Source organism: Callospermophilus lateralis, chromosome 7 (assembly GCF_048772815.1).
Source record: "Callospermophilus lateralis isolate mCalLat2 chromosome 7, mCalLat2.hap1, whole genome shotgun sequence".
Lineage (NCBI taxonomy): Eukaryota > Metazoa > Chordata > Mammalia > Rodentia > Sciuridae > Callospermophilus > Callospermophilus lateralis.
The window spans coordinates 6,570,165-6,595,221 of NC_135311.1; the positions used below are offsets into that span (position 1 = coordinate 6,570,165).

General features: G+C 53.4%; 3 protein-coding genes across 4 annotated transcripts; 1 reads left to right on the top strand and 2 right to left on the bottom strand.

Annotated features, from left to right (window-relative positions):
• Nucleotides 1-585: 585 nt before the first annotated feature.
• Thbs3 (thrombospondin 3) lies at nt 586-10,517 on the bottom strand. 2 transcript variants are annotated; one of them, XM_076860863.1, is made up of 23 exons: nt 10,409-10,517; nt 9,166-9,372; nt 8,341-8,597; nt 8,141-8,243; nt 7,076-7,102; nt 6,792-6,874; nt 6,658-6,709; nt 6,384-6,532; nt 5,868-6,008; nt 5,603-5,680; nt 5,131-5,283; nt 4,817-4,927; nt 4,620-4,727; nt 4,275-4,434; nt 3,939-4,057; nt 3,773-3,825; nt 3,316-3,509; nt 2,949-3,127; nt 2,784-2,832; nt 2,373-2,569; nt 1,977-2,149; nt 968-1,107; nt 586-884 (listed from the first exon to the last, which is right to left on the bottom strand). In XM_076860863.1, exons 1-23 carry the CDS (start codon nt 10,485-10,487, stop codon nt 826-828), a joined length of 2,871 nt encoding a protein of 956 aa, XP_076716978.1. In that variant the 5' UTR covers nt 10,488-10,517; the 3' UTR covers nt 586-825. The 2 variants fall into 2 exon arrangements, with proteins under 2 accessions (XP_076716978.1, XP_076716979.1); XM_076860864.1 differs by lacking the exons at nt 586-884; nt 968-1,107 and having other exon boundaries at nt 2,070-2,149; nt 2,373-2,481.
• Nucleotides 10,518-11,498: 981 nt separating this feature from the next.
• Nucleotides 11,499-16,768, top strand: Mtx1 (metaxin 1). The gene is made up of 8 exons (XM_076862108.1): nt 11,499-12,023; nt 12,935-13,004; nt 13,135-13,214; nt 15,125-15,217; nt 15,360-15,542; nt 15,665-15,741; nt 16,189-16,343; nt 16,428-16,768. The coding sequence occupies exons 1-8, from the start codon at nt 11,499-11,501 to the stop codon at nt 16,640-16,642; spliced, it is 1,398 nt and encodes a 465-aa protein (XP_076718223.1). The 3' UTR covers nt 16,643-16,768.
• Nucleotides 16,420-21,985, bottom strand: Gba1 (glucosylceramidase beta 1). The gene is made up of 11 exons (XM_076862109.1): nt 21,830-21,985; nt 21,143-21,227; nt 20,702-20,893; nt 20,436-20,582; nt 20,028-20,161; nt 19,640-19,812; nt 19,182-19,419; nt 18,645-18,869; nt 17,984-18,147; nt 17,487-17,603; nt 16,420-17,399 (listed from the first exon to the last, which is right to left on the bottom strand). Exons 1-11 carry the CDS (start codon nt 21,854-21,856, stop codon nt 17,294-17,296), a joined length of 1,608 nt encoding a protein of 535 aa, XP_076718224.1. The 5' UTR covers nt 21,857-21,985; the 3' UTR covers nt 16,420-17,293.
• Between the last annotated feature and the right edge of the window lie 3,072 nt (nt 21,986-25,057).

The following is a 25,057-nucleotide window of genomic DNA, read 5'->3' on the forward strand; positions in this document are numbered from 1 at the left end:
AAAGCGGCGTTCCAGGGCACCGCAGTCTCCCCTTCTCCCTTTACCCCTCCCCTTTACCATCCCCTTCACCCTTAGAGGCGCCAAGTCTTTGGCCTGCTTCTAAGGTGAACCCAACTCCCCAGAGTGCACCCCAGTCCTTGAGCCCGGCTGGCTTCAGGCTGTAGGGAGTGGGATCCCGGGCCCCGGGCGGGCGGGAGGGACGGGACGCGGTGCAGTGTTGTTACTTCCCCCGCCAATATTGCACTCGTCCCGGCCTCCGGCCCCCTCGGCCCCCCGGCCTCCCCCTCTCCTCAAGCGGGGCAGCCCCCGCCCTCCTGGCTTTCGATACCGGCTGATCTAAGATAGACTGGAGTGTCGCCGCTGCCACCGTGAGTAAGTGGGGCTGGGAGGACTTTAGCCATCCTCCGAACAGCACCTCATCCTTCACTTAACCCCATCTGGCACCTTCTCCACCCGCGACCCAAATCAGCCAAACTTTCCTTAGCTCTCTAACTTCTAGCCTACCAGCTTTCCTCTGACGCCCTCAGGTTCCTTCTTGATTCCCACCCTACCCCAGAAAACCCCTAAACAAGCAATTGCACTGGCTTAGAAAACAACTGGAACTTTATGGCAATCTGCTATTTTCTTTCCTGGGGTTAGTACCTGAGTAATACCCCTTGAAAATGTCCCTACACCCGAACAGTGGGGGTGCTGCCCCACTGGGGCTGAACTGGGTGCCAGAGGAGGGTCTATGTTTGGCTGAGGGGCTGTAGTTTAGACCTCAGAGTCTCCAGGATGGACCCCAAGGCCAGAGAGTCTAAAATCAGGAATCCGGTGGCCACCTCCTCACACCCTTCCCTGCAGCAGCTGCCTCCGGAATGGCTCAAAGTCCTCGGGCACTGTGTCTGAAGAAGGGGAAATAAGTAAGGTCAGAGAATGTGACTCCCAGGACTTGTGAGGGGTCAGGTTGATCTGTCTAGAGCCTCACCGTTGCATCGATACTGGAGATTGGACCAAATGATGTTTTCCTGGGAGAAGCAGAATACACCAAGACGCCCCCCTCGCATGGATGTGTCAATGATCACCCCAGAATCCGCCACTAGCTGGGGACCCTCATAGAGCTTCACCCTGTCCAGGATAGGGGTGTCGGTTGGTGCTAAGGTGCCAGTGGGTACAGTGCCTCCATGTCCCAGGCCCTGCTCATCCCAGCCCCCCTTGAGCTCTCCAGGCTGAAGAGAGAAGGGAGAGGAGGGAAGGGGAGGGAAGGGGGTGCTTTTCTCAGGCCAGGGGCCCCTAGCTCTTTGTCCAGCCCCTTTTGCATCTCAAAGCACCAGCCGCATTCCAAGCGAGGATTGGGTTGCCATGGCGATGAGCACAATGGGCAGGGGGGTGAAGTCACCCGCTTCCCAGGCTCTAGTCAACCCCCCTTTATCCCCAGCTCTGGCGCCCCACAGCACTAGGCACCTTAAAGGGGCACCAACCCCAGGCCCCAGGACTCTGAGTTTTTGACTATGAAAAAAGTCCAGCCTCCTAGCACACCCATTTCCCCTCCCTTCTCAAGTTGTCCCCATCAACTAGGGACACTTGTGGGAGGGAACTGCAAAGTTGTGGACAAAGTGCTGAACTGAGAGGCTTGGGAGGTCTGGGCCTCTGTAAAATCCCTTCCAGGTCAGCTGCTGATGAAGTAGGCTCTGGGCTGTGCCACTTAGGGGGTTGGAAGTGATGGGCCCCGTACAGACTGGCCTGGGGTCTGAGGGCATCTAGCTCAATGCTCTTATTTTACAGAAGAAAAATGGGGCACAGAGAAGGAATGATGTGCCCAACACTGGCTACAGGTCCTGTCTGTGGTGAGAGGGGAGATGGAGAGAAGTGGCCATGGTCCCTACCCATGGCACTGAGGAACTGAGCAGAGGAGAGGTCACTGGTGAGTCCCAGCTAAAAGAGAAGGAAAGGCCCCAGCCTGGGGTCCTCCGGATGGACTTGGCCCCTCTCCTCACCGAATATAACCAACTTGAGGCCGGTGCAGCAGCTGCCAGCGATAGGAGGTCTTGTCACGCCAGCCCACATTTCGTGGGTCAGTCCATAACAGCCGTACCTGGTCAGGGGTATGGCCAGTATGCCACAGGGCATTCCGGAGGTGCTCACCTGGGCCAGACACTGATGTCACTGCCTGGGGGTCATTGGCAAAGACACTAGGTCAACCATGGGACCAGAGAGAAGGGAAACACAAGGCTGGTACGTACAGGTGGGAAGGGAGTCAAGGAGGCCCACAGAGCCGACCTGCAGGCCAGAGTCCTGAGGATTCCCGATCAGGCAGGAGAGGAGGCCCTGGGGTTGGCAGGGGAGAGCTATGGGAACAGGCCTAGGTTAGGGAAACTGGGCAGCTGGGTTACCTTGAGCTGCAGCCCCGGCTGGGCAACAGCACGGAAAGGTGTGGCCTGCCAGTAGGTCTGCTCTGTCTGCTTCCACATGACCACATAGAAGCGGCCACTGTCCTGGTAACTGAAGAGAAAACCTGCGTAGTCATCGTCAGTCACTGTGTTCACATGGAAGGTGCCTTCAAAGTCCACACCATTGAAGGCTGTGTATCCTGGGGTGGGGGTAGGGGTGGGGTAAAGGTCAGGGGCAGCAAATGGCCCACGGCAGGAGGACTGGGAAGGGGTGCCTGCAGTATGTGTGGCCAGCTTGTCCACTGCCTTCTCTGTTGCCTTCGCCCATCTTTCCCCTCCCTTTCTTCCCCCATGCTCTGTCCCTGAAGAATTCTTCCATTTGGAAATTATTGAACTGGATGATTTCTTACATACCAACTGCCAGGCCAGGGTCACTGTTCATGGTCTGAACGATTTCCATGCCCTGGGGTTGTTCAGGAAAGAAAAAAGCCCTGATCCAGGTGTACTACCCCACCTAGGCCCTACCTGGTGGTCTGGCCTGACAGTACCTGCCCAGCCCACTGCCCTGAGTCTAAGTACCTGATTGAGAACGACCCAGTTTGGGTCAATCTGAGCATCACCCTCAGGATCCAGGACGACGGTCTGATAGGCTCGGAAATCCGTGAGGGTTACCTCTGCACTTTCAGGACACACGTCCATGGGGTCGACTACTGCATCATTGTCAAAGTCATCCTCACACACATCACCAACACCATTGCCTAGGTAGATAAGGCTAGGAGCTCAGGAAGGCCTGGCCACTGCCAATGGCCAACACTATCACCTCCTGGATCTTGCATTCCTGACTTCTCCCTACCTGCCCTTCCTTACTACCCTGCAGGGCTTGCTACCTCCCCCCTCCCCCGAGCAAAGTCCAAACCAGTCCAACCCTCTTTGGAGCAAGCCTTACCATCTGAGTCTTTCTGATTGGGATTGGGTACCAGACGACAGTTATCAGGACCAGGAGGCACATAATCTGGGACACCGTCATTGTCATCATCCCCATCACACTCATCTCCAAGTCCATCATTGTCTGAGTCCAGCTGGGAGCTATTCGGCAGCTGTGGGCAGTTGTCCTTGGTATCCTGATGACCATCCCCATCGCTGCTCAGAAAAACAGTCACCAAATAATTGCTGTCCAAAGTCCCCCCATCCATCCTTTCTTTCCCTGTCTTCTGCTTAGGGGAGTCTTGAGCCTGCCCTCCATCCAGACCCCTTGCAGTCAGCCAGATGTGAAGGTCCAGCAATAGGAATGGAAGGGAGATTATGGGAATAGAGAATGAAGACTGAGCCATAGAGAGAAGTGAGAATGGACTAGAAGAAAGTAAAATATTCCCTGGAAGACTGTCTCTTGGCCAAGACCCCACCTGTCTTCATTGGTGTCACAGACATCTCCCACCAGGTCACTGTCTGCATCTGTCTGAGAGAGGGGCCTGATCTCACCATCTCCTCTTGATAACTCTGAAGATGGTGACCCACTTCCCATCCAAAGGGCTGGGGCTTTCCACTGATTACCCTTCCCCTCCCCTGTACCTGGGTAGGATTGCTCATTTCAGGGCAGCTGTCACATGCATCTCCCACCCCATCCGCATCCCTGTCTGTCTGTAGTGGGTTAGGTACTTTAGGGCAATTGTCCAATCCATTGGGGATGCCTAGAAGACACGGGGGAAAGCACAGAGTTGTCACTAGAACACGTCTCACTCTTCTAACTTGGTGAGCGTCCCAGCTTGGTCTCTGTTATGTTGGTCATCTCCTCTGACCCAGGCCAGCTCCCACAGCATGCCTCCCAATTCTCACAGACCTCCTAGCTTCCCTGACTCATCCCCTCTATCCAAATTCCCAGCCTGCCCCTGAGCCCCAGGCCTGCACCATCCCCATCCACATCGTTGTCACAGGCGTCTCCTTCTCCATTGCCATCTGTGTCCTTCTGGTCATTGTTGGGAACATTGGGGCAGTTGTCACAGGCATCACCAAATGAATCTGTATCTGAGTTCTGCTGGTCCTTGTTGGGGAACAGTCGGCAGTTGTCCTGGTCAAGAAATGAGAGGGGAAGATCCACCTGTCCGGGGCCACAGGTTTAGAGCTCCCTAATCTGGAGTTCTGGAACCTTCTTAGAGCACTGTCAAGGGGCAGGATTATGGGAGAGGCCAGAGAGAACCGAACAGGAGGAAGAGAGCAGAGGAGCTGCAGGGGGCAGGATGGTCTGGGAACCACCTCAACATTCTTGATCCCATCCCCGTCAGCGTCTTCATCGCACTGGTCCCCCACGCCATCGTTGTCAGCATCTTCTTGCCCAGAGTTAGGTGTCAAAAGGCAGTTGTCCTGAAGTTCAGGGGGAGGGAGAGAACAGATGAGTTCTGGCCTGACCCAGCCTGGGGCTCCCCACCACACTGGTCCACCGGCCCCTGCACCTGCTTGCAGTGTTTGTTGTTATCCATGCAGGGCAGCGCCTGATCCGGGTAGCCGTCAATGTCCGTGTCAGGCCCGCACACGTTCCCATTCCCAGCCCAGCCCACATTACACTGGGGTGACACAAACAGCAGGAATTAGCAACTTGGGATGGCTTCCCATGCCCCACCACTCCCTCTCTAGGCCATACTTTTCCCACTAGCCAGTTCCTGGGCCCAGACCCACTGCCCTTTTCCACGAAGTCCCCCAACCTGAAACATGTCCACTAGTCTTCGCCCTTTCCCTACATTTCCTTCCCTTGTCCTTCCCAGCCCACCTGGCAGGACACTGCACCATTTCGTTCAAAGAGGCAGTGAGCATGAACATGGCAGGGGCTGTGGGCTGGGCTGAAGCAGGTCCTTGCTGGGAGGCAGCCCTGGGTCTGGTTGCCCAGGAAACCCTGGCGGCAGGGACCACATCTGAAAGATCCCTGAGAGAGAAAGTAGAGTCGGGAAAGAGGCTGGGGCCACCCGGTGCCCTGGACTGGCACTGCCCTCCCTGAGGGTATAGCACCTGCCCTCACAGCCAACAGGGCATATTAGTTTCTCCTTTAGGCTCTCAGGACAATCTTTCAAAGTAGATAATAGCCCCATTTTTCAAATAAGGAAGCTTGAGAAGGTTAAATAGCTTGCTAAGGGTCCCTGTGAACACGGACTCTAGAACCCCAGGGAAGGAGGAAGAGAGCAGGAAATTTGACGATGGGTCATACATTTCTAACACCACCCCTGGAGACAGGGTGTTCAGCTCACCATGGTGTTGGTGCAGATGGAGTTTGGGTCACAGCCACCATTGTTACCATCGTTGCATTCATCAATGTCATTGCAGACCTGAAGGGGCAGACTTTGGGTGGAACCACACGAAGGGTAGTTCTCCGCAAATACAGGAGAAGGCATTGGTGTGGCTTTATCATGAGCATTAATAAGTCCAGACCCAAAGCCAGCCTCACCCCATTTATCCCCAGTGTCCCATGACCCACCCAGAATCCCCTTCTCTAGACCGACTGTCCATCCTGACCTGTTTGCTGGCTCGGGCATAGTCAATTCCCACACCAGACACCCGGGTGCCCTTGTAGCCTCGAGGACAGGCCTCACAGTGGAAGCCGGGCATAGTGTTGATGCAGCTGGAGCCCGGGAAACAGGGGTCAGCGTGAGCACACTGAGGGCAAGAAAGCAGATATGAGGCTTCTCTCCAGAGAACCTCGGCCTGTGATCCTGGAACCAGTGTTCCTGTTCTCTCCACTCCACACCTCTCCCACTCCGTTCTCATGGTGCTCCTGATTTGCGCCCCAGCCTCCCTCTGATTTGCAATCTGTAATTGTACCCCTTGCTCAAACGGCCCTTCCACTCCCCAGCTCCTTCCAAGTGGCCCTCCAGTCTTCTGCCTACCTCCCATCTCACTTTTTTGCTGGTCTCTGACTTCTCCTAACCCCCAGATTCCTCTGCTTCCAATCAACATTTCCCCAGCCTCTTGGGCCCTTCCTGATACCCTCACCCCAATTATCTGCACCCATGTGGGCTCTGCCTCCCCCACCTCATTGATGTCATCGCAGTGGGTGCCGTTGCCCTGCAGGCCTGGGGGACAAGGCCCACAGCGGTAGCCAGGATACTCATACACTTCCATGCAGTCCACACCTCGGAAGCAGGGGCTGGGGCTGCAGTGGGAACGCTGTTCATGGAAGCCTGGGAGGCAGGGACAGTCAGAGCTACCCAGAGATCACCAGTCACATGGTTAGAAGGGGAAGCCAAAGCCACAGGTGGGCAGCAGAGCGGTGCCATCTGGAGCCCTCCCCTGCTCTCCCACTCACCGCACACCTGACACTCCATGATGGTGTTTCGGATCAAAGACATTTCCTTCACCTAAAAAATAGGAAGCAGTCAGCTCTCAGCATCTGCCACCCCACCCCTGGACTGGTAGCACCCTTGGCTGGCCCACCCAAACCTGGTCTCGGATATCATCCCGCAGCTCCACCAGGATCTGGTTGAAGAGGGTGAGTTGGGTGACCAGCGCCTTAGTCTGCTCTCCTGTCGGGGCCCATGGTGTGGAGAGGCTCAGAACTGGGGCATCAGCCCTGAACTCCCCAAGGGCAACAAGCCACTGCTGCCCATCCCCTACCTTTTAAGACCCACCCACACCTGACTGAAGAGGACTTGGTTCCAGGCAGCTGCTCAAGCCTGGGGCCTCCTCCACACCCTCACCCCTTCCCCACCTCATGGCCTACTCACCTAGAATGGATTGCAGTGCACTGGCCACTAGAGAGAAGAGAAGACATGGTCAGGGGGACAGGCTGGTGGGAAGGAGAAAGGAAGAAGGGAACAGGCTGGAGCCTTAGAATAAAGATAAGATACTGCATAGCACAAGGGCAGAGTTGGTGAGAAAGCAGCACCGATTTTTTTTGTCTTGCTTTTGGGGTGCTGGGGATGAAACCCAGGGCCTCACACATTAGCCAAGAGCTCTATCTCAACCACATCCCCAGCTAGCACCAGTTCTGACCCTCAAAGGGGAGTTGCCTTATAGGAAGTCAAAATCCAAATTCTTGTCGGGCACTGTAGCGCACACCTGTAATCCCAGCAACTTGGGAGGCTGAGGCAGGAGGATTGGAAGTTCAAAGCCAGCCTCAGCAAGTTAGCAAGGCACTTAGCAACTCAATGAGACCCTGTCTCTAAATAAAATATAAACAAAAAAGGCGGGGGATGTGGTTCAGTGGTTAAGCATCCCCAGGTTCAATCTCTGGCACACACAAAAAAATTCCCCTGGTTCTCAGGCATGGAAGTAGCAGAATGGGTCCCAGTGAGAGGCCACCCAAACCAGGACAAGGGCCCCAGTACATTCCACTTCTGCCTTCCCAAGCTTCCTCCAAGAGCTCTTGTTGTATAAGAGCCTTCGAGTATCTGTCAGAGAGACCAGGCAGATGGGCAATGCTCAGAGACACTACTGGTAGATGCCAGCGGCCAAGAGGACCTACAAAAACCTGAAACAAGGATCTTGGCCAAGACCCAGAAAGTGCCTTCCTCCCCATTGTCTCCCAGGGATCCTCAGAGTTGGACCTCTCTTGGATCATGGTACTTTTCTGGCCTGGGCTGGGTGACCTGAACAGGGACACCTGTTTTTTTTTTTTTTTTTACTCAAACCTCCCATATAGGAGATCATGGGAGTTGAGGGTAAAAGATTGAGTCAGAAGTCCCAGGAATAGATGAGCCAAAGGAATGGGTGTTAGGGGAAAGGAAATCAGAAGGACAGAGTCACTGGAAACTACAGACCCATGGCCTCATAACAGGAGTCTCTGTTACCTGCACTGTGGATGGATTCATCCCCTTGGAAGGGACATTCACTCAGGGCTCCGACACGGGCCATGGACCCGCCCAGAATAATTTTCATTGATTCCACAAAGCCCTGGGGGGAGGGGACAGCAGGTAAAGTACTTCTACCAATTCCTCCCCCCACGGGTGCAGACTGTCTGCACACAACTTGGAGGGTCTTTCCTGCTCACCTGCATCCTCAAATAAGCCTTCTGTCCGGTCCTAATCTCCAGCCCACTGACCTCTGCTGGAGGAATGGGGGCCAGTGCTGGGAGGCCGGCATGTTGGTCACCCAGTTTGCAGTCCACGTAGAGCTGCAAGCCAGGGCTGGGTCGGGAGGGACCTCGGAGTCGCAGGAGAGCTGTGTGTGTGCGGCCATCAGCCAGGCCTGCTTGCTGTAGGTTCACTGCGTGGACTTTGCCATCTTCCCGCTGGTACCGCACCAGTACTGCCCGGGAGGGGAGGTCAGTACGGGCACTATCCCCCATCCCCTGGGTCCCACTGAGCCGTGGATCAACTCTTCTGGATACCACATCTCTGGGGTTACCATCCCTAAATCAGCTATATATCTCTCAACACTTTGCGCATAATAGGTATACAAACAAATGTTTTCAAATTGGTTCAGAGACAAGGACTTTCTTAGTCTTCAGTGCATCATATCAACCTATCCTCTGCCAGGATGGCAGCTAGTTCTATACCCACTGACCTGTCCAGGGATCTGAGGGAATCTCTGTCACTGCTGGGGCACAGAGATGTCTCACCCTCTCTCTGGGCATCCCTAAGTACAGCCTCCCATACTTATAAATACCAGACCTCACCTTGCTATTTGGGCACCTGACCTCCTGATTCACTATGCATTCCATAACCCCTACTGTGCCCCTTGGTGCCTGGCCACAGCCTGATGGAACCATGGTTCCCAGAGGAGGTCAAGGAGAATTAAGAGGCACCTGATGTGGGGATGAGGGAGAGCGCTCAAGGGAATCACTGCCGCAGAAAAGAAGATGCCCACCAGTCACCTTTGTTGATCTTGCCCACAACAGAGGCCTCCAGCCATCGCGTGTTGTCTTGGCGAGAGTAGAGGCCAAAGAGGACACCACCCTGCTTAGGGGGCAGGCGGAAGGTGGACAAGAGGTAGATGTCCCCAGCAGTGAGTAGAGCTGTCCGGATCTTCTCTGCCACAGCTACCATTTGCCGGGACTCACCCAGAGTCAGCAGGTCAATTACTGGCCAGGCAGGGGTTATCAAGGTCAGAAGAAGGAGTCGAGTGCTAAGACCTGCCTTCTCTCCTGAGCCCTCAGGGGTGGGGCATCCCTAGTTACCCACCACCACACCACCAAGCAGTGTAACTCCACCCTTTTGTTATCAGAGGACAGCCGGAGGCAGTGAATCTTTCCTTCCTTCATTATTGCCTGTTACCTCCCTCTGGGAACCTGCAGACCTGAGACTCACTTGGAAATAAGAAACCATCCCACAAACTTGAGATGCCCCCACCAGGTGGCGCAAGGGAGACACTGTGCTGGTATGAGGCAGGAGTGGCACCTGGTGCCCACAGCGCAGAAATGGGAGGCAGCTTCTCTTTCCACTGCTGGTCTGGCTCATTCCACACCCTGGTCCACCTCCTCCCATCCTGGGGACTCGGCACACTCCTCTGGATAAGGACAGCTGCCCACTGAGGGCTCCCACCCTCCCACTGTCTGGGCTCCCCCACCCCCCAGGGAATGTAAGACCCAGCTCTTCTGCCTCCTGTGTCCTGGCCAATCTGTGGTTTCCCCTCCAGCCAGTAAAGAATCTTTGCCTGTGTCATCTGCTCCAGCTACCTCTCCCACACCCATCAGGCCCATCCCACCACCAGACCTCCGGGAGAGCCTAGACCTCTCAGTCCCCACCCCCACCCTGACTTTCAGCAGCCAGGAGCCCAGGGAGAAGGGAAAGGATCCTCACAGTGCACCAACCTTCAGGCTGCTCTCCCTGACCCTTGGGGTGCCTGTGGATGCTCTAACAACCCAGCCAAGCAGTCCTAACAACCCACTCCTGAGTCCTTGGCTCTGGCCTCATGCCTAATCCTGGCCAGTTCCCACTCACACCATCTCTGGTACCCACTCCTTTCCACCAGGCCATAATTTCACCAACTCTAGGCAGTGGAACTCTCCCGGGGCTCAATTTCAGGACTCTCCCCTTGCCCACAACCTCCCGCTACCTGTGCTGGGGGCAAATAGAGAGGAGACAGAGAGGAGTCTAGGAGGATGGAGACAGGCTTACCCTGCAGATCCTGACTAGCGGATGCGAAAGAGCAAAGGAGGAGAAGAGCCAGGGCCCCCCGAAGTTTCTGCGTCTCCATGCCGCTCAGCCGGTTCACTACCCCTGGCAGGCAGGCGGCTGGGAGGGGAAAGGCTAGGCGGAGAGAGCAGGAGCGGGGGGCGGAGGGACGGAGGGGGGAGTTGTAGGGGGGGCCAGCAGGCGGGTGAGGGGGGGCTGAAACAAAGAGCTGCCAATCACCCTGGAGGCATCACCAGCTCCGGGAACCAGGGGCACTGGGAGAGTCCTGGAGGCCTCCCTGCCTGTTGGTACTCCCTAATGGTCCTCGCCCCCAGGTGCCTCCCTCTCCTCTACCATCCCGTTATTGGGGGCCTCAACAAACAGCCCTGCCGAATGCTACTGTTTTCTGGAAGCCACAGTTGGGGAAGGCAGGAACCCCTGGCATGGGCAATGCCAGTGGGCAGAAGAGGACGCCAAAGGGAGTGGCCGAAACTAGCTTGTTATAGTGCCCAGTGGATGCCCACATGGCTTGAAGCTTGCTGCTCTGGCGGAGCAAGTGCTCTTTATTAGAGTGTGTGAGTAGGGGGGTTTCATGATGTGTGCCCATCCCTCCATTTCCCTCATCCCTAGGAAACTTAGGAGTTTGGAAGCTCCTAATGATAACTGGACGAGCTCTAAAACAGTGGTCAGTGAGGTCGAAGCCAAGAAATCAGAAAAAAGGCACCACAGAATGGAGGTAGAAAACCAGGGGACAAGGACAGGGGTGTAGCTCGGTAGTACAGCTCTCGCCTAGCATGCTGAAGGTCCTGGGTTCAATCCCCAGCACCGCCAAGAAAGAAAGTCAGGGGAAAGGCCAGCAGCACCCAGGACCAGACTGAAGAGTCCTGTGGGTGCTGGCAGACGGGCCGTGACCCGGATGAGGCCGAGGGGCGCCTGGGCTCTCGTCACTAAGGCAACAGCCCGCCAGCCCCACATCCCCTCCCCCCACCAGGCCCCAGCCGGCCTCGGCTCCGGCCGCGCCACCGCCCGTGTTTTGTTTCCAAGGCGACAGGCGGCGCAGGGCCCGCTCCAAACATAACGCGCTGTGGAAAACATGCGGCCCGGGGGACCCCCCCGCAGCCCCAGCTCGGGGCCGAGCCTCGAGGGGCTCGGGAGCAGGCCAGGCCACGTGCAGTCTGGCAGGAGCCCCCAGGACCCGGCCGGGCGCACAAGATCCCTCTCTCCTAGGCCCGCCGCGCCTCCGGGAACGCGGGGCTCCGCGCGGCTGAGGCGCGGGGACTCTCCGAGGCGCGCCTGGCCGGCAGCCCTGCCCCACTGCGTGGGCCGCCTCTGGATGGGCGGGCAGCAGCCCTCGGCCGAAGCTCGCGGCTCCGCCTCCCGCCCGCGGGCCGCCTCTCCGACCCGGGGAAGCCGCGCCTCCCCAGGGGCCTCCCCAGGCCCCCCGCCCCGATCGTCCGGAGGGGCGGCGGGGGGCGGGTCCGGGCAGGGGAGGGCAGAAGCTCCCGGGGAGGTGCTTCCGGGACAGAGGGCGTGCAAGATGGCGGCGCCCATGGAGCTGTTCTGCTGGTCAGGGGGCTGGGGGTTGCCGTCAGTGGACCTGGATAGCCTGGCTGTGCTGGTGAGGAGTGGCGCCGGCGCCCTCTGCTGCGCCCTTGAAGAGTGGGGAGGGGGCCCTAACTAGCCCAGCGTCCGAACCTGGCCAGGGCTCGCCAGTATGGGGCGCCGTGGGGGAAACTGAGTCAAAGAGCATACTTGGCCGATGTGGGCTCAGCGCCCCACGCCACAGTCGCCTAGGATTCCTGTTGCAATGGAAGGAGGCCTGATTGAGGGTTCAGGAGATGGGGTCCAGTCCTTGTTTATCCATCCTCTGGCTGTGTGACCTTGGGGCAATCCCTTCTGAAGGATCTCGGGGATCTTCAGCTTTCCATTCCTGTCTTTTCAGTCCCCCTTTCTCTCTCTTTCTCATAAACAGCATTTATTGCTTGTGGGCCCAGACAGCCCACAGCCAGACTGTAGAATTTTGGAATTAGACAGACTTGGTTCACTATACTCATTTACTTTGTGATTTTAAAAGCATGTATTAGACTTCTTCCAAACGCATTGCCATGCAAAGAAATAAGACTTGGCCACTCCCTTCAAGTTATTGGCAGAAAGGAAATAAGTTTAATAAAATATTCTGTTGTAAAATGTAAGATATGTGGGTAGAAAGAGACCACCAAAGAAGGATGTGGTCCATGCTTCCAAGAAGAGGGATACTATTTAGAATCTTCCAAGGATAAGTGTCCATCAGATTGATGCAAGAAGGGAGATAGAGGGAAGGATTTACCTAGCAGACTTGTAATCATCCACATGTCCATACTCTGAGCTCTGTTTTACCTAATTGTAAAATAGTAATGACTACCTCTTTTTTTGTACAAAGGTGCTAAGCATAGGGCATGGCCCATATGGTATTCTGTGAACAGCTCTGTTCTTGGTTCCCCTGTGAGGCCATGGGCCTGAACTCGGTGCTTTCTGATTCCTTCCCTGCAGACTTATGCCAGATTTACTGGTGCTCCACTCAAGGTACACAAGATCGCCAACCCTTGGCGAAGCCCTTCAGGTATCCAGTCCCTAGGGGATAAGGAAGGGAGTGTGCAAGGGGAGGAGCAGGAAACAGGCAGTAATGTAGTACAAATATATATGAATAAGCAGCTAAGGATCTGGTGGGCATACTTCTTTCTCAATGTCAGGAACTCTGCCTGCCCTTCGCACCACTCATGGAGAAGTCATCTCGGTACCACACAAGATCATCACCCACCTTCGAAAAGAGGTAGGTGGCTTGAATGGGGGTCTGCAAGTGAGAGAAGTTCAGTCAGTTCAGTGCAATATTAATTTATTGAGCACCAGACATATGCCAACCTCAACACAGATGACCCAGAGCATCAAGGAGCACACATTCTGATGAGGAAAACATACAACATTGTCACTGTGATGTAGTAAAAACAGAGATTAAGCCCAGATCACCATGGGACCATCCAGGGGCATAGTTCCTTCTGCAAACTGGGCAGGGAGGGAGAGAGGCATAGACTGATAACACATGGAAGAGAAAAGAGAGTAGCATTTGACTCAGATGAGATCCTCAAAAGTGGGACTCAAAAATACTTCTAAGGGTTACGTCTCTGTTTTCAAGCACTAGTTTGGGCTGGATATGGGGCTTAGGATGAACAAGGCTTGAAGTCAGGACAGGGAATTAGAATATTGCAAGAAGAATAAGAAACTGGGTGCAGTGACAGGCCTGTTATCTTAGCAACTCAAGAGGTCAAGGCAGGAGTTTCATAGGTGCAGGGTCAACCTGGGCAATTCAGCAAGACCCCGACTCAAAATAAAAAATAAGCTGGGGATTTTGTTCAGTGGAGGAGTACTTTACCTAACATGCATAAGATCCTGGGTTCAATTCCCAGTGCTGCAATAAATAGATAAATAAATAAAAGGGCCAGGGGTATAACTCAGTGGTAGATTGCCCTTGGGTTGAAATTCCCAGTACTGAACGGGAAAAAAAGAGTGGGAGTTCTAGGCTGTGTTCTTTACTCTTACTCTGTCATTGACTCTTGATCTGAAAGCTTCTTATTTATAAAAACTGGAGGATTTGGGCTGGGGATGTAGCTCAGTTGGTAGAGTGCTTGCCTTGATGCACAATGCCCTGGATTCAATCCCCAGCACCACCAAAAAAAAAAAAAAAAAACCCACAAAACACTTTGAGGATTTAATAAGCATGCTCTTACAAGAGTTCTAGTCTGGTTCCAAATAGAACACATTGTCAGAAATGGGACCCTCTTTCTCATTTGTACTTTCTCAGGTAAATCATTGGGGAATGAGTGGAAGCTTGAGAGGCTTGGAGAAATAAGATCTAGATAAAAGCCAAATTTCCTGTCAGGGCCTGGGCCACTGCCCTGATTCCTTATGTATGAACAGAGCTTTTCCAGATTCCAAGAGTTTTCTCCTGAATTATTTCCTAATAGCCATAATGAGAGAAAGAGATTACTACCCTGATTCCACAGGGGAGATACTGAGGTCAGAGAGATTTAAGGATCATGCACAAGAGGGTATGCAGGGACAAAGTTTACTCAGGATGTGGAGTGGGGTGATTAGAGGCTGAAGCTTGGGAAGGCAGAGCAGGTTAGACCTGGGGGAGCGGGTGGAATGCGAATGTGGTGGTGGTGGTTCCAAGGCCATGGAGTGAAGTGGAAGAAATAGTCAAAGCTGAGCTGTGAGGGAACAAGCCAGGGGGTGCTGAGCATGATGAGCTCGCTGGGTCCAGGGAGTGTGGAATGGCATCCCCTATTCCTGAGGCATGGGCTAAGGCCAACCTGCATCTGATCTCCACTCGGCTAGCTTTGTGGTGTCTGGTTTGGTGAGGTTGCTGTTAGAAAGTTGTCGTCAGCAGGCGTGCTGCCAGCTTTCCGTGGAAATTCTGGGAGCTGCTCCTAGTTTGTGGCTGGGCCTTCCTTCCTCCCCCCAATGGGCGCAGGACCTTGACGGCCAGCAGGCTCCAAGGCCCAGGCTTTCTGCCAACAGCAACAGGCTACCGGCTGGGCCCAGGCAAGGGGGCCTCAGTGGGAAAAGCTCCTCGTTGTACCTCACTACACTCAGAGGCCAGTGAGGGAGGGTACCATCCCTTCCCTGTTTGGGAAGTACCCATGCAACCCCCCAGTGTCTGCCTCATGGGTATTTCTTCAACAGAAGTACAATGCCGATTACGATCTGTCAGCCCGGCAAGGGGCAGACACCCTGGCCTTCATGTCTCTCCTAGAGGAAAAGCTGCTCCCAGTGCTGGTGAGTGCGCCCAGATCTCCTAGCACTAGTGGCCTTGTGGGGGAGGTGGTCACGCCACACCCACACGGAGACACAGAGCAGCATGGGCTGAGTCAGGACGGTGCATTGGTTTAGCCTTCCTTTTCCTTCTTACCCAATCCAGATACATACTTTTTGGATAGACACCAAGAACTATGTGGAAGTGACCCGGAAGTGGTATGCAGAGGCAATGCCCTTTCCCCTCAACTTCTTCCTGCCTGGCCGCATGCAGCGGCAGTACATGGAGCGGCTACAGCTGCTATGTGGGGAGCACAGACCTGAGAACGAGGAAGAACTGGAGAAGGAGGTAGCTCTGGGATAAGGGGCTGTTGTATGACATGAACCCCAAGGACGATGGCCAGGAAGGGAGTGCCCAGGAGGGGAGGTAGTGGTTTCCACAGCTGCAGCCTACCTGTGTTCTCCCTATAGCTGTACCAAGAAGCTCGGGAGTGCCTGACCCTTCTCTCTCAGCGCCTGGGCTCTCAGAAGTTCTTCTTTGGAGACGCGTGAGTCTGATTCCAGTGGTGTAATGGGTGGCTTAGAAGAAGATGTAGAGACTGGGGCTGGGGCTAGGACTGGAGTGGGCTCGGGCTCTGGCCAAGAGATCCTCAGGACAGACACTGGCTCTGGTGATAGTAGGGCTGTGTGTGGGGCTGAAGCCTCCTCAGTGGTATAGGAGGGTGGGGTGGGAGGACAGCCAGGCACAGGAGGGGCCGGCAGGGGCACTCAATGTGCCCTTTATGCAGCCCAGGGATAGAGCCCCATTCAGGGCCAGGCTGGCGCCACCTGGGGAACCCTCCCCATTCCCAGGTCTAGAACTTTGTGTCCTGGCCTCCTGTGGTGGCCTCCCTGCTTCCCAGAGCCCACTTTCCAAGGCCGACTCTTCCTCTAGCTCCATTTTGACCCCTTTGTCCAGTGGTCCCCCTCCATCTCACCTTCTTCCTCTGCTCCAGCCCCGCCTCCCTGGATGCCTTTGTCTTTAGCCACTTGGCCCTGCTGCTGCAAGCCAAGCTGCCCAGTGGGAAGCTGCAGGCCCACCTTCGGGGGCTGCATAACCTCTGTGCCTATTGTTCCCACATCCTCAGCCTCTACTTTCCCTGGGACGGAGGTAAGGGGCAGATGGGAGGAACAACCCTGGAAGAGGGGGCCGGGATCCAGGATCCCCTGCCCACCTTCCTCCTCTTCCCTTCAGCTGAGGTGCCACCCCCACGCCAGACACCAGGAGGCCCAGAGACTGAGGAGGAGCCATATCGGCGTCGGAACCAGATACTGTCTGTGCTGGCAGGCCTGGCAGCCATGGTGGGCTATGCTTTGCTCAGTGGCATTGTTTCCATCCAGAGGGCAACGCCTGCCCGTACCCCAGGCAGTCGGGCCCTGGGCATGGCTGAGGAGGATGAAGAGGAGTGATTTGTCCTCATGCTCCTAGGACTGATTTTTCTACTATCATGCATTCCAGAGGCCCCTTAGCCTCCCCACTATTGGTATAGCCAGAAATGGGGTACTGCCCCCAAGAATAAAGCTGCTCACACTGACTGCAATCATTCTCTCCTTTAAGGGAAGCCCATTTTCCTAACATGTGCCATGGGAGCATCTGGGTGCTTGAGCCTACCCACGGCTCTTGGCTCCTGCCCTAAGGCTGAGAGTGCTTCTGTACCAGCTCACTCTTGCATCTCCAGGAAAGACAAATAGTACCTAGCTTGGGTCTAGCTTTCCTAGTCTCTCCTTTCCCTAACTCCTACTCCATCTGTTTTAATACAGACAGTGAGCTCACCCTGGGTCTAGGCCCAGTTTCCACAGGATCCAGCACACAGCATAACCTAGCACAAGCGTGCGGAGTGGGGGGACACTAGGGTTTCCTGATCTTTCTCTAGGGGCCTCAAGCCCCTGGCACCCACTGGAGAGGAGAGTGAGTCACCCAAACCACTGCCCAATGGCTTATGTCACTATAAGCTCACCCCAGCCCTGCTGTGCCCTCTTTAGCCATAGACGGCATGTGAGCTGACTCTGTCCCTTTAATGCCCATGCTGAACCCAGGTCCTTGCTTGGGTATCTGCTCCATCACTGGCGACGCCACAGGTAGGTATGAATGGAATAGCCAGGTGAGATGGTCTCCAGGGAGCCCACGGCAGGATCCTTGATGGTAAAAGGCACATCCTTCGAGGACCTGGGGAGGAGAGGAGAAGCTGAGAGTGTGAGTCGGCTGAGGCCCACCACCGGTCCCAGCCAATCCTAGACCGGCTCTCGCCCTTACCGGTTTAGCACAACCACAACTGCAGAGCCATCGGGATGCATCAGTGCCACTGTTTCCAACTCGGTCTTCTCACTGGCCACTAGTCCAACTCTTTGGGAGCCTTCAGGAATGAACTTGCTAAATGTGAGAACAGGCATCATCAGGGACCTCAGCCAAACCCATCAAACCCTCGTCTAAGAACTCAGCCACCCAGCCCCCACCCCACCCATAAGTCCTACCCAAACTCTGCCCTAACTCTAGAGGCCTCAAGCTATACTGCTGGGCCCTGACCCTGACCTCCTGCATCCCCGCTCCAGCATCAGGCACCCAGGGGTTGTGTGTATCTCTAATGCCACCTAGTTGCTTCCTGCCTACATGGTGCAAGAGAGGATGGGCGTGTCTCTCCCAGTGTTGCCACCCTAAAAGCCTTCCTGCTCCCTCCTGGTATGGAGTGATGTAAGCCCAGTACAGGTGATGATAGGCCTTGTGTGGAATGGGGGCACCCACCCTGTACTCGCCTGAAGTGGCCCAAGTGGTAGAACATGGGCTGTTTGTAAAACACATCTTTGGCAATGTCTACAATGATGGGGCTGTCCACAAAGTTGCGGACCCAGTTGGGCCCCCCTTCAGGATTCAGGGCAAAGTTCCAGTCAGTCCAGCCAGTCACGTGATAAAGGAGGTTCTGGAGTAAGGACAAGAGCAAAGGAAAAAAGGCTCAACACAGAGGGAGCTGGGGGCCTTGAGTGGCTCAGCCCTAGGAGGGGGAATCCTGTCTCCTTAATTGTTTTGAGGGGGATAGTACTGGAGATTGAACCCAGGGTAGCCTACCGCCAAGCTACACCCTAACTCTTCTAGTTTTATCTCACTAAGTTTCCAGAATGGCCTTGAACTTTCCCTCCTCCTGCCTCAGCTTCCCCTGTAGCTGGTATGACAGGTGTGCACTATCATGCTTGGCTCTCTCACTAGAGGGGTTTATGAAAATGGAGGCATTTCAAGGGAAGCTGAGAAACTGGAGGCAGGGCCCTGAGTATATGCTAAAGGGTGATAAGATGTGAAGGAAAAACAGAATAGACTCAATATCCCAAAACTGCCCCAGAGGGCAAGATGGCAAGGAGGGCTCTCAATCTTTGGTAAGGGGTTAGAGATGTCTGCTTTGCAGGATGGGAGACAGAGGCTCACCGTGATGATGCTGTGACTGTACTGCATTCCTCGATCCCAGGAGCCTAGGCGCACACTCTGCTCCCAGAACTTGGAGCCCACACAGGCCTCTGAGGCAAAGAGTGTCATGTTCGGGAACAGCCGGTGTGTCGCCCCCAGGGTGGATTTTGCTGGAGCCAGGAAGTCCATATACCAGTGTACAGCAATCCCATGGATGTACTTGGCTGCCTGTGGGTCTGCCAGTACCTGCACAGGGAAAAGGAAAGACGACTGGGGAAGGGGAGCCACTGACACTGAGCCCTGCAGAGAGGGTTCTGGAAGAGGAACTAGGAGTCCTGAAAAATGGGTGGTGTGGTGAATGTAAATAGATGGGATTAAGGGAACAACCACGGGGTCCTGGATGTCTGATGGGGCTGGTGGCCTAGACACCTGGACCCAGTCCAGAGTACTACAGAAGTCAAGAGTTGGGGCAGGGAAGGAAGTCTTAAGTTTGGAGCCAATCATTTGGATGGCATATTTGGGAGTCACTGGGACACCCATGGAGGTATTGGGCCTTACCACCTGTGCCCAGCGGGGCAGCAAAAGGCGTTGATCATCTAACATGAACAGCTGGACATCACGGTGAGTACTGTTGGCAAGGGTTGGACCCAAGTCACGGGCAATGAAATCTCGCTGGTGTTCAGCAGTGAAGCCCAGGCATTGGAAGGGGTACCCACTGATCAGCCCTGCAGAAGGCTCATTCTCAGCCGTCACTGCCCAGAACTTTAACCCGTACGCGGCATAGGCATCTAGAAACCTGGAAGAAAAAGGGCATTAGCAATCATGGCCAAGAAATTAGACCAAGACCCTGGGGAATAGGACCCTGACCAACAGGCCTGAGTCTGCAAGGCCCAGAAGATAGGAATATAAGCTGAGCAGAGTCAGATCTGGAAGTGGAAGCAGGTAGAATTGGAACATAGACCAAGGTGTCTAAAGGGTGGGTTGGTTGAGGCTCCATGGCCTTGATGATCCCTTACTTGACAAAGTACTTGGCCCAGGTCTGGTGGTAGATATCCCCTGGGTGACCCTTGAGTGACCCCTTCCCATTCACTGCCCCATTGGTCTTGAGCCAAGTGGGTGATGTCCAGGGACTGGCGAAGAGTGAGACAGGGCGATGGGCCAACTTCAGGGCTTGGTGAATCAGGGGTATCTAAAGACAAAGGTAGTGAGGAGAGAGACACCCAGAGCTGGGACACAGACTAGCCCAACCAGTGCATCAGGTCCAGCCGTCAGCTCCCACCCTCCCACCCCAGAACAAAACAGATCGCAGGGGAAGGTTCCATGTCTGCAGATAGCCCTCGCTGGACCTCCTCAACCCCCAGACATTGATGCATCTTTAGGGCCTGAGACAGTGAGAATGCCCACCTTGAGTTTGATATCTTCTTCTGCAAGGCTGAAGTTGTGCAACTGGAAGTCATCTGGGGTGTCGGCATAGGTGTAGGTGCTAATGGAGAAGTCACAGCTGGCCATGGGTACCCGGATGATATTATACTCAATTCCTGCAGAAAACGATGAGTAAGATGTGGAAGTTGAGGTCATCAACGGGGCCAAAGGGAACTTGCGCCCCTAAGTTGGGAAACTTGGAGGTCAGCACCTGGGTGAAACATGTCCTTCTCAGCCTGGGAGTCCCCAGGCACTTAGCAGAGATTGACATGGCAATCTTATTTACATTGGCATGAAGAGAGGAACCAACTGTCAGGGAAGGGTGAAAAAGTACAAGGAAAACTCAAATGTGTCCATTGCATAATGTCACTTGCCCTCTCCGCCCTTCACCTTCTGTTGAGAAGTAAGATTTGAGCAGCAAACTCTGGGCAGAGGGTGACAGGGCAAGTATGTTCAGAGCAGCAGCATCTGTCATGGCCCCTCCAAACCCTTTCACTCTCTGGAACTTCTCTTCTGGCTTCAGAGTCAGTAGCAGCCCTAAGGACACACATCAGGAAGAAGGGTTGTCAGTCGCAGGGGAGAAACGGTAGTGACCACTGTTACGACTTGGCTCCAGGTAGAACCAGCCTGGCTTGGGGATGAGGGCATGTGATTACCTGTGCCTGTGTGATTGGCCTGGAAGGTCCCTGTACTCAACTCCATCCGACGTCCGCTACGCGTACTCTCATAGCGACTGAAGGTACCAAGGGCAGGGAAGGTCAGGGGGTCAAGGGAGTCACAGTAGGTGGCATTGCAGACACAGACCACTGAGCTATAGCCGAAGCTTTTAGGGATGCAGGGGCGGGCACCTGGAACGGAGGGGCACAAGGAGAGGCAAGGCCAAAGGAGGCGGATGAGGAGAATGGACATGCAGGCTAAGAAATTAACGTCAGTTTCAAAAATCCCCTCACTGTGCCCCCACCTCAAGGCTGGCCTCAGTCATTTAGGAGTTTATCTTGCACCTACTGAAAGTCTACCACCTACATACCAGAAGACTACCAAAGGACCAGGAGGCTGGGAGCGCCTCAATGCCACCCTCCCCTCTTGGATTCACTTACCTGATGCCCAGGACACTGCCTGAAGCAGAAGCAATCCTGTGAGGCTGGCAGCCATGACTACCCTGCCTGGGTGCTTTGGGCCCACCTGAGAACAGAATGAGAAACGGCTGGAAGGCAAGCCCCTCTCTTCCTGTCAGCTACTCACCAGAGTTTGACTGCCTCTGGGTGCCCCCAGTCTAGTCTCCCACCTTTATTAAGGAGGGGACAAGCCAGGTGCGGTGAACACCGCTGTAATCCCAGCGGCTCAGGAGGCTGAGGTGGGAGGATCACGAGTTCAAAGCCAGCCTCAGCAAAAGCGAGTCACTAAGCAACTTAGTGAGACCCTGTCTCTAAATAAAATACAAAATAGGGCCGGGATGTGGCTCAGTGGCCGAGTGACCCTGAGTTCAATCCCCAGTACCAAAAAGAAAAAAAAAAAAAAGGAGGGGACAAGGCCCACAGACACCTGGGTGCAGCCCTCCCTGCAATCCGACTGCTGGTGACAGCTCTGCCCACCAAAAACAAGGACCATCTTCACTCTCTTCCGGCCCATTTCTACCTCAATACCTCCCTCCATATGTGTTTTTCTCAAAGAACCCTGATGGCCTGGGTTCAAGGAGAGTCTGCCATTCATCAAATTCCACAGCCTGATGGCCAGGATTTCAGAAGCAGCATGACAAGACCAATTGAGACCCATGGCTCACTCACCTCTCTAAAACGACTTGAAAACTCCATCACCTCACAGTCACTGGATAAGAAGACCTCAGGAGTTCCACACTCTCAGAGGGATAGAGGATCCACTAAGTAAAAACAAGGATTCAGATTATCTACTGCAGCTATAGGAACTGGGCTAGCCCTGCGGGTTAATTCCGGCAATGTGAAGTGGATGGGTCATGTGACGACTAAGGGAGAGTCACATGACACAGGAAATGAGGCAATCACGGCCATATTTGTAATGGGCAGTGGACTTCTGGGCTGTTGAGATTCTACACTTTATAAATCTCTGGAAGGTATGAGTGTATGACAACTCTAAGAACAGCCTGGAACACAGATTTCAGTAAAGAACTGGGTAATGGATCCCAAATCCCAAAGAAGGGAGATTACAACAGGCACACCTTGAGAAAGATTTAAATGATACTGATAAGGATTGGGTATGTTGCTCCCCAAGAGAGTGGTTGCTTGGCATGTGGAAGACCCTGGGTTCAGTTCCCAGTGGAGGAATATCTATCCCTCCACACACCACACACACACACTGCTAATAAAATGACTCTAATAAAAAGAGGCTCATCCCTGTTTTCTCAGCAACTCAGAAGGCAGAGGCAGGAGATCACAAGTTCTAGGTCAGCCTCAACAATTTAGCGACACTCTGCCTCAAAATAAAAAAGGGGACACACAGCTCAATGGTAAAGCACCCCCAGGTTCAATTCCCCATGTCAGCCCAGAAAAATTAATTAAAATAAATAAAATATGAAAAGAGCTGTGGATGTAGCTCAGTGGTGGTAGAGCACCCCTGGGTTCAATCCCCAGTACCACAAAAATTTTTTTTAAATAGAACAAGAAGAGGCTCACTGTGAAAAATACTGAGGCTCCAAACATGTTTAATACAGTCTTTGCCCCAGAGGGACCCATGAGACACCAAAGCAGACACACAGATATTTTGAAAGGCAGAAATGGTAACAAGTTTCCTTGAAGAGTTCCCTGGGATGAAGAGGGACTCTTCCTGAATAGGGATTTCTCCAGAAAGTCTTCATGGAAAAGCTAAGGGGAGTCGGTGGCCAGTGAAGTGCAGGCGTGGGACCTAGCACTGGGGTGGCATGACAGAGAGGGAGGGGTTGGCACTGTGCCTCTCATGGCTCTCCTTCTTCTATCATCAGATGCAGATTATAATAACCGCTCTTCCTTTCTATAGGACTGGGAGGTTGGTGAAGGCTTTCAGAAACTGGAATGCGCTGTACAAAGCTGTACCCTCTGCCAGGCACAGTGGCACACACCTCTAATCTCAGCGACTTTGGAGGCTGAGGCAGGAGAATCTTAAATTCAAGATCAGCCTCAGCAACTTAGCAACACCCTATCTCAAAATTTAAAAATAAAATATAAAAACGGACTGGAGATGTGGCTCAGTATTTAAGCACCCCTGGGTTCAGTCCCTGCTGCCAAAAAAAAAAAAAAAAGTATACCCTCAGCGGAAGCAAGAAGGAGGCTGTCCATGATGTTGCCTCATGAATCACATCAAATCGGCTTAGTGGCAGTGACACACATAATACCACCTGACTAACCCCAGCTCTCTGAATTTCCTCATCTGTAAATGGAGGCAATACCACTGTCTCATTCATAGAGTCAGTGAGATAAGCCCAGTGCCTGGGGCTTAGTAGGTACTGGGAACTACTTATTTGTTGTATGAGTGTTTTTTGTTTTTTGAATTATCTCACTGAAGCCTTTCCAAGGCTGATCATTTCTTCTCCTAGCTTCTGTATCTGTAAGTATAGTTCTGTGAGATGAGCAGGGTTTGAATCCTGGCTCTGCCATTAATGCTGGCAGTAAACTACTTAGTCACCTTAAACCTGTTTCTCGTCTATAAAAGGGGAGCGATAACTCCTGCCTGATAGGATTATTGTGAGGTTTAAATGTGATAATATATATCTAGTACACTGTTTGGCACGAAATGTTGTAACAAGGTAGGCCTGTGTTTATGGAAGGAACTCGAATTCATTGAAGGAAATGCCTTACTCATTCTAGGTGGCTTCATATCCTTGTAGACCGCCTGGCACAGGAATAGTTGCCAAGTTCCTGAATTGAACTGCTGAACTACCTGCGTGACTAGGGCAGTATCCACCTCTTTCAGACTTCCTGCTTTTCCAGGAAGTATTGCTCAGGACTTGTTCTCAGGAGGGCAGGTAACTTCCTTCCTTCCATTTCATTCATTCCACAAAAGAAAAAGAAAAAAAATTTTTGGCTAACTTTGCACACGAGCAGCAAGCCTGCTACCCATGAGCTATAATCCCCAGCCCCACTGCTGGCATATTTATTAAGTTCATTCTCCCTCTGCCCTTGTCTGTACAGTTGGGTTTGGAGTCTCCTCCCCTTTCTTTTTTTTTAAAAGAGAGAGTGAGAGAATTTTTTAATATTTATTTATTTTTTATTTATCAGCGGACACAACATCTTTGTTTGTATGTGGTGCTGAGGATCGAACCCGGGCCACACGCATGCCAGACGGGCGCGCTACCGCTTGAGCCACATCCCCAGCCCGTCTCCTCCCCTTTCTACAGGCCAAGTTTGAATCTTCTGTTCCTCCTTCCTTCCTTCCTTCCTTCCTTAACCCAAGGAATTGAACCTGGGGGCACTCTGTCACAGGAGCCCCTGTGCCCGGCATTGTTTCTTCTTATCATCTTTACAAATTGTAAACTTTTCCCAGGGTGATACCACCACTTCTTTCAAATTTCTCTAATAATGTGATTTGTCCTTGAGGTATTCTTATGTTATTTTTCAGGTACTGAGAATTGAAGCCAGGGTACTCTATTATTGAGCAATAGCCCCAGCCCTTTTGAAAAGTTTTGAGATAGGATCATTTTTATTTTATTTAACTCTTTTTTTTTTTTTTTTGGTGCCAGGGATTGAACCCAGGGCACTGAGCTGCTGAGCCACATCCCCAGCCCTTTTGAAAAAGTTTTGAGATAGTTGCTCACAGCTTCACTAAATTGCTGAGGCTAACTTTAAACTTGTGATCCTCCTGCCTCGGCCTCTCTAGCCACTGGGATTACAAGCATGTGCCACCACATTTGGCCCTTTTTATTTTCTATTTTGAGACAGGGTCAAGTTTCTCAGGCTGGTCTTTTTTTGGGGGGGACAGAGTACTGGGATTGAACTCAGGAGCTCTTAACCACCGAGCCACTTCCCCAGCCCTATTTTGTATTTTATTTAGATAAAGGGTTTCACTGA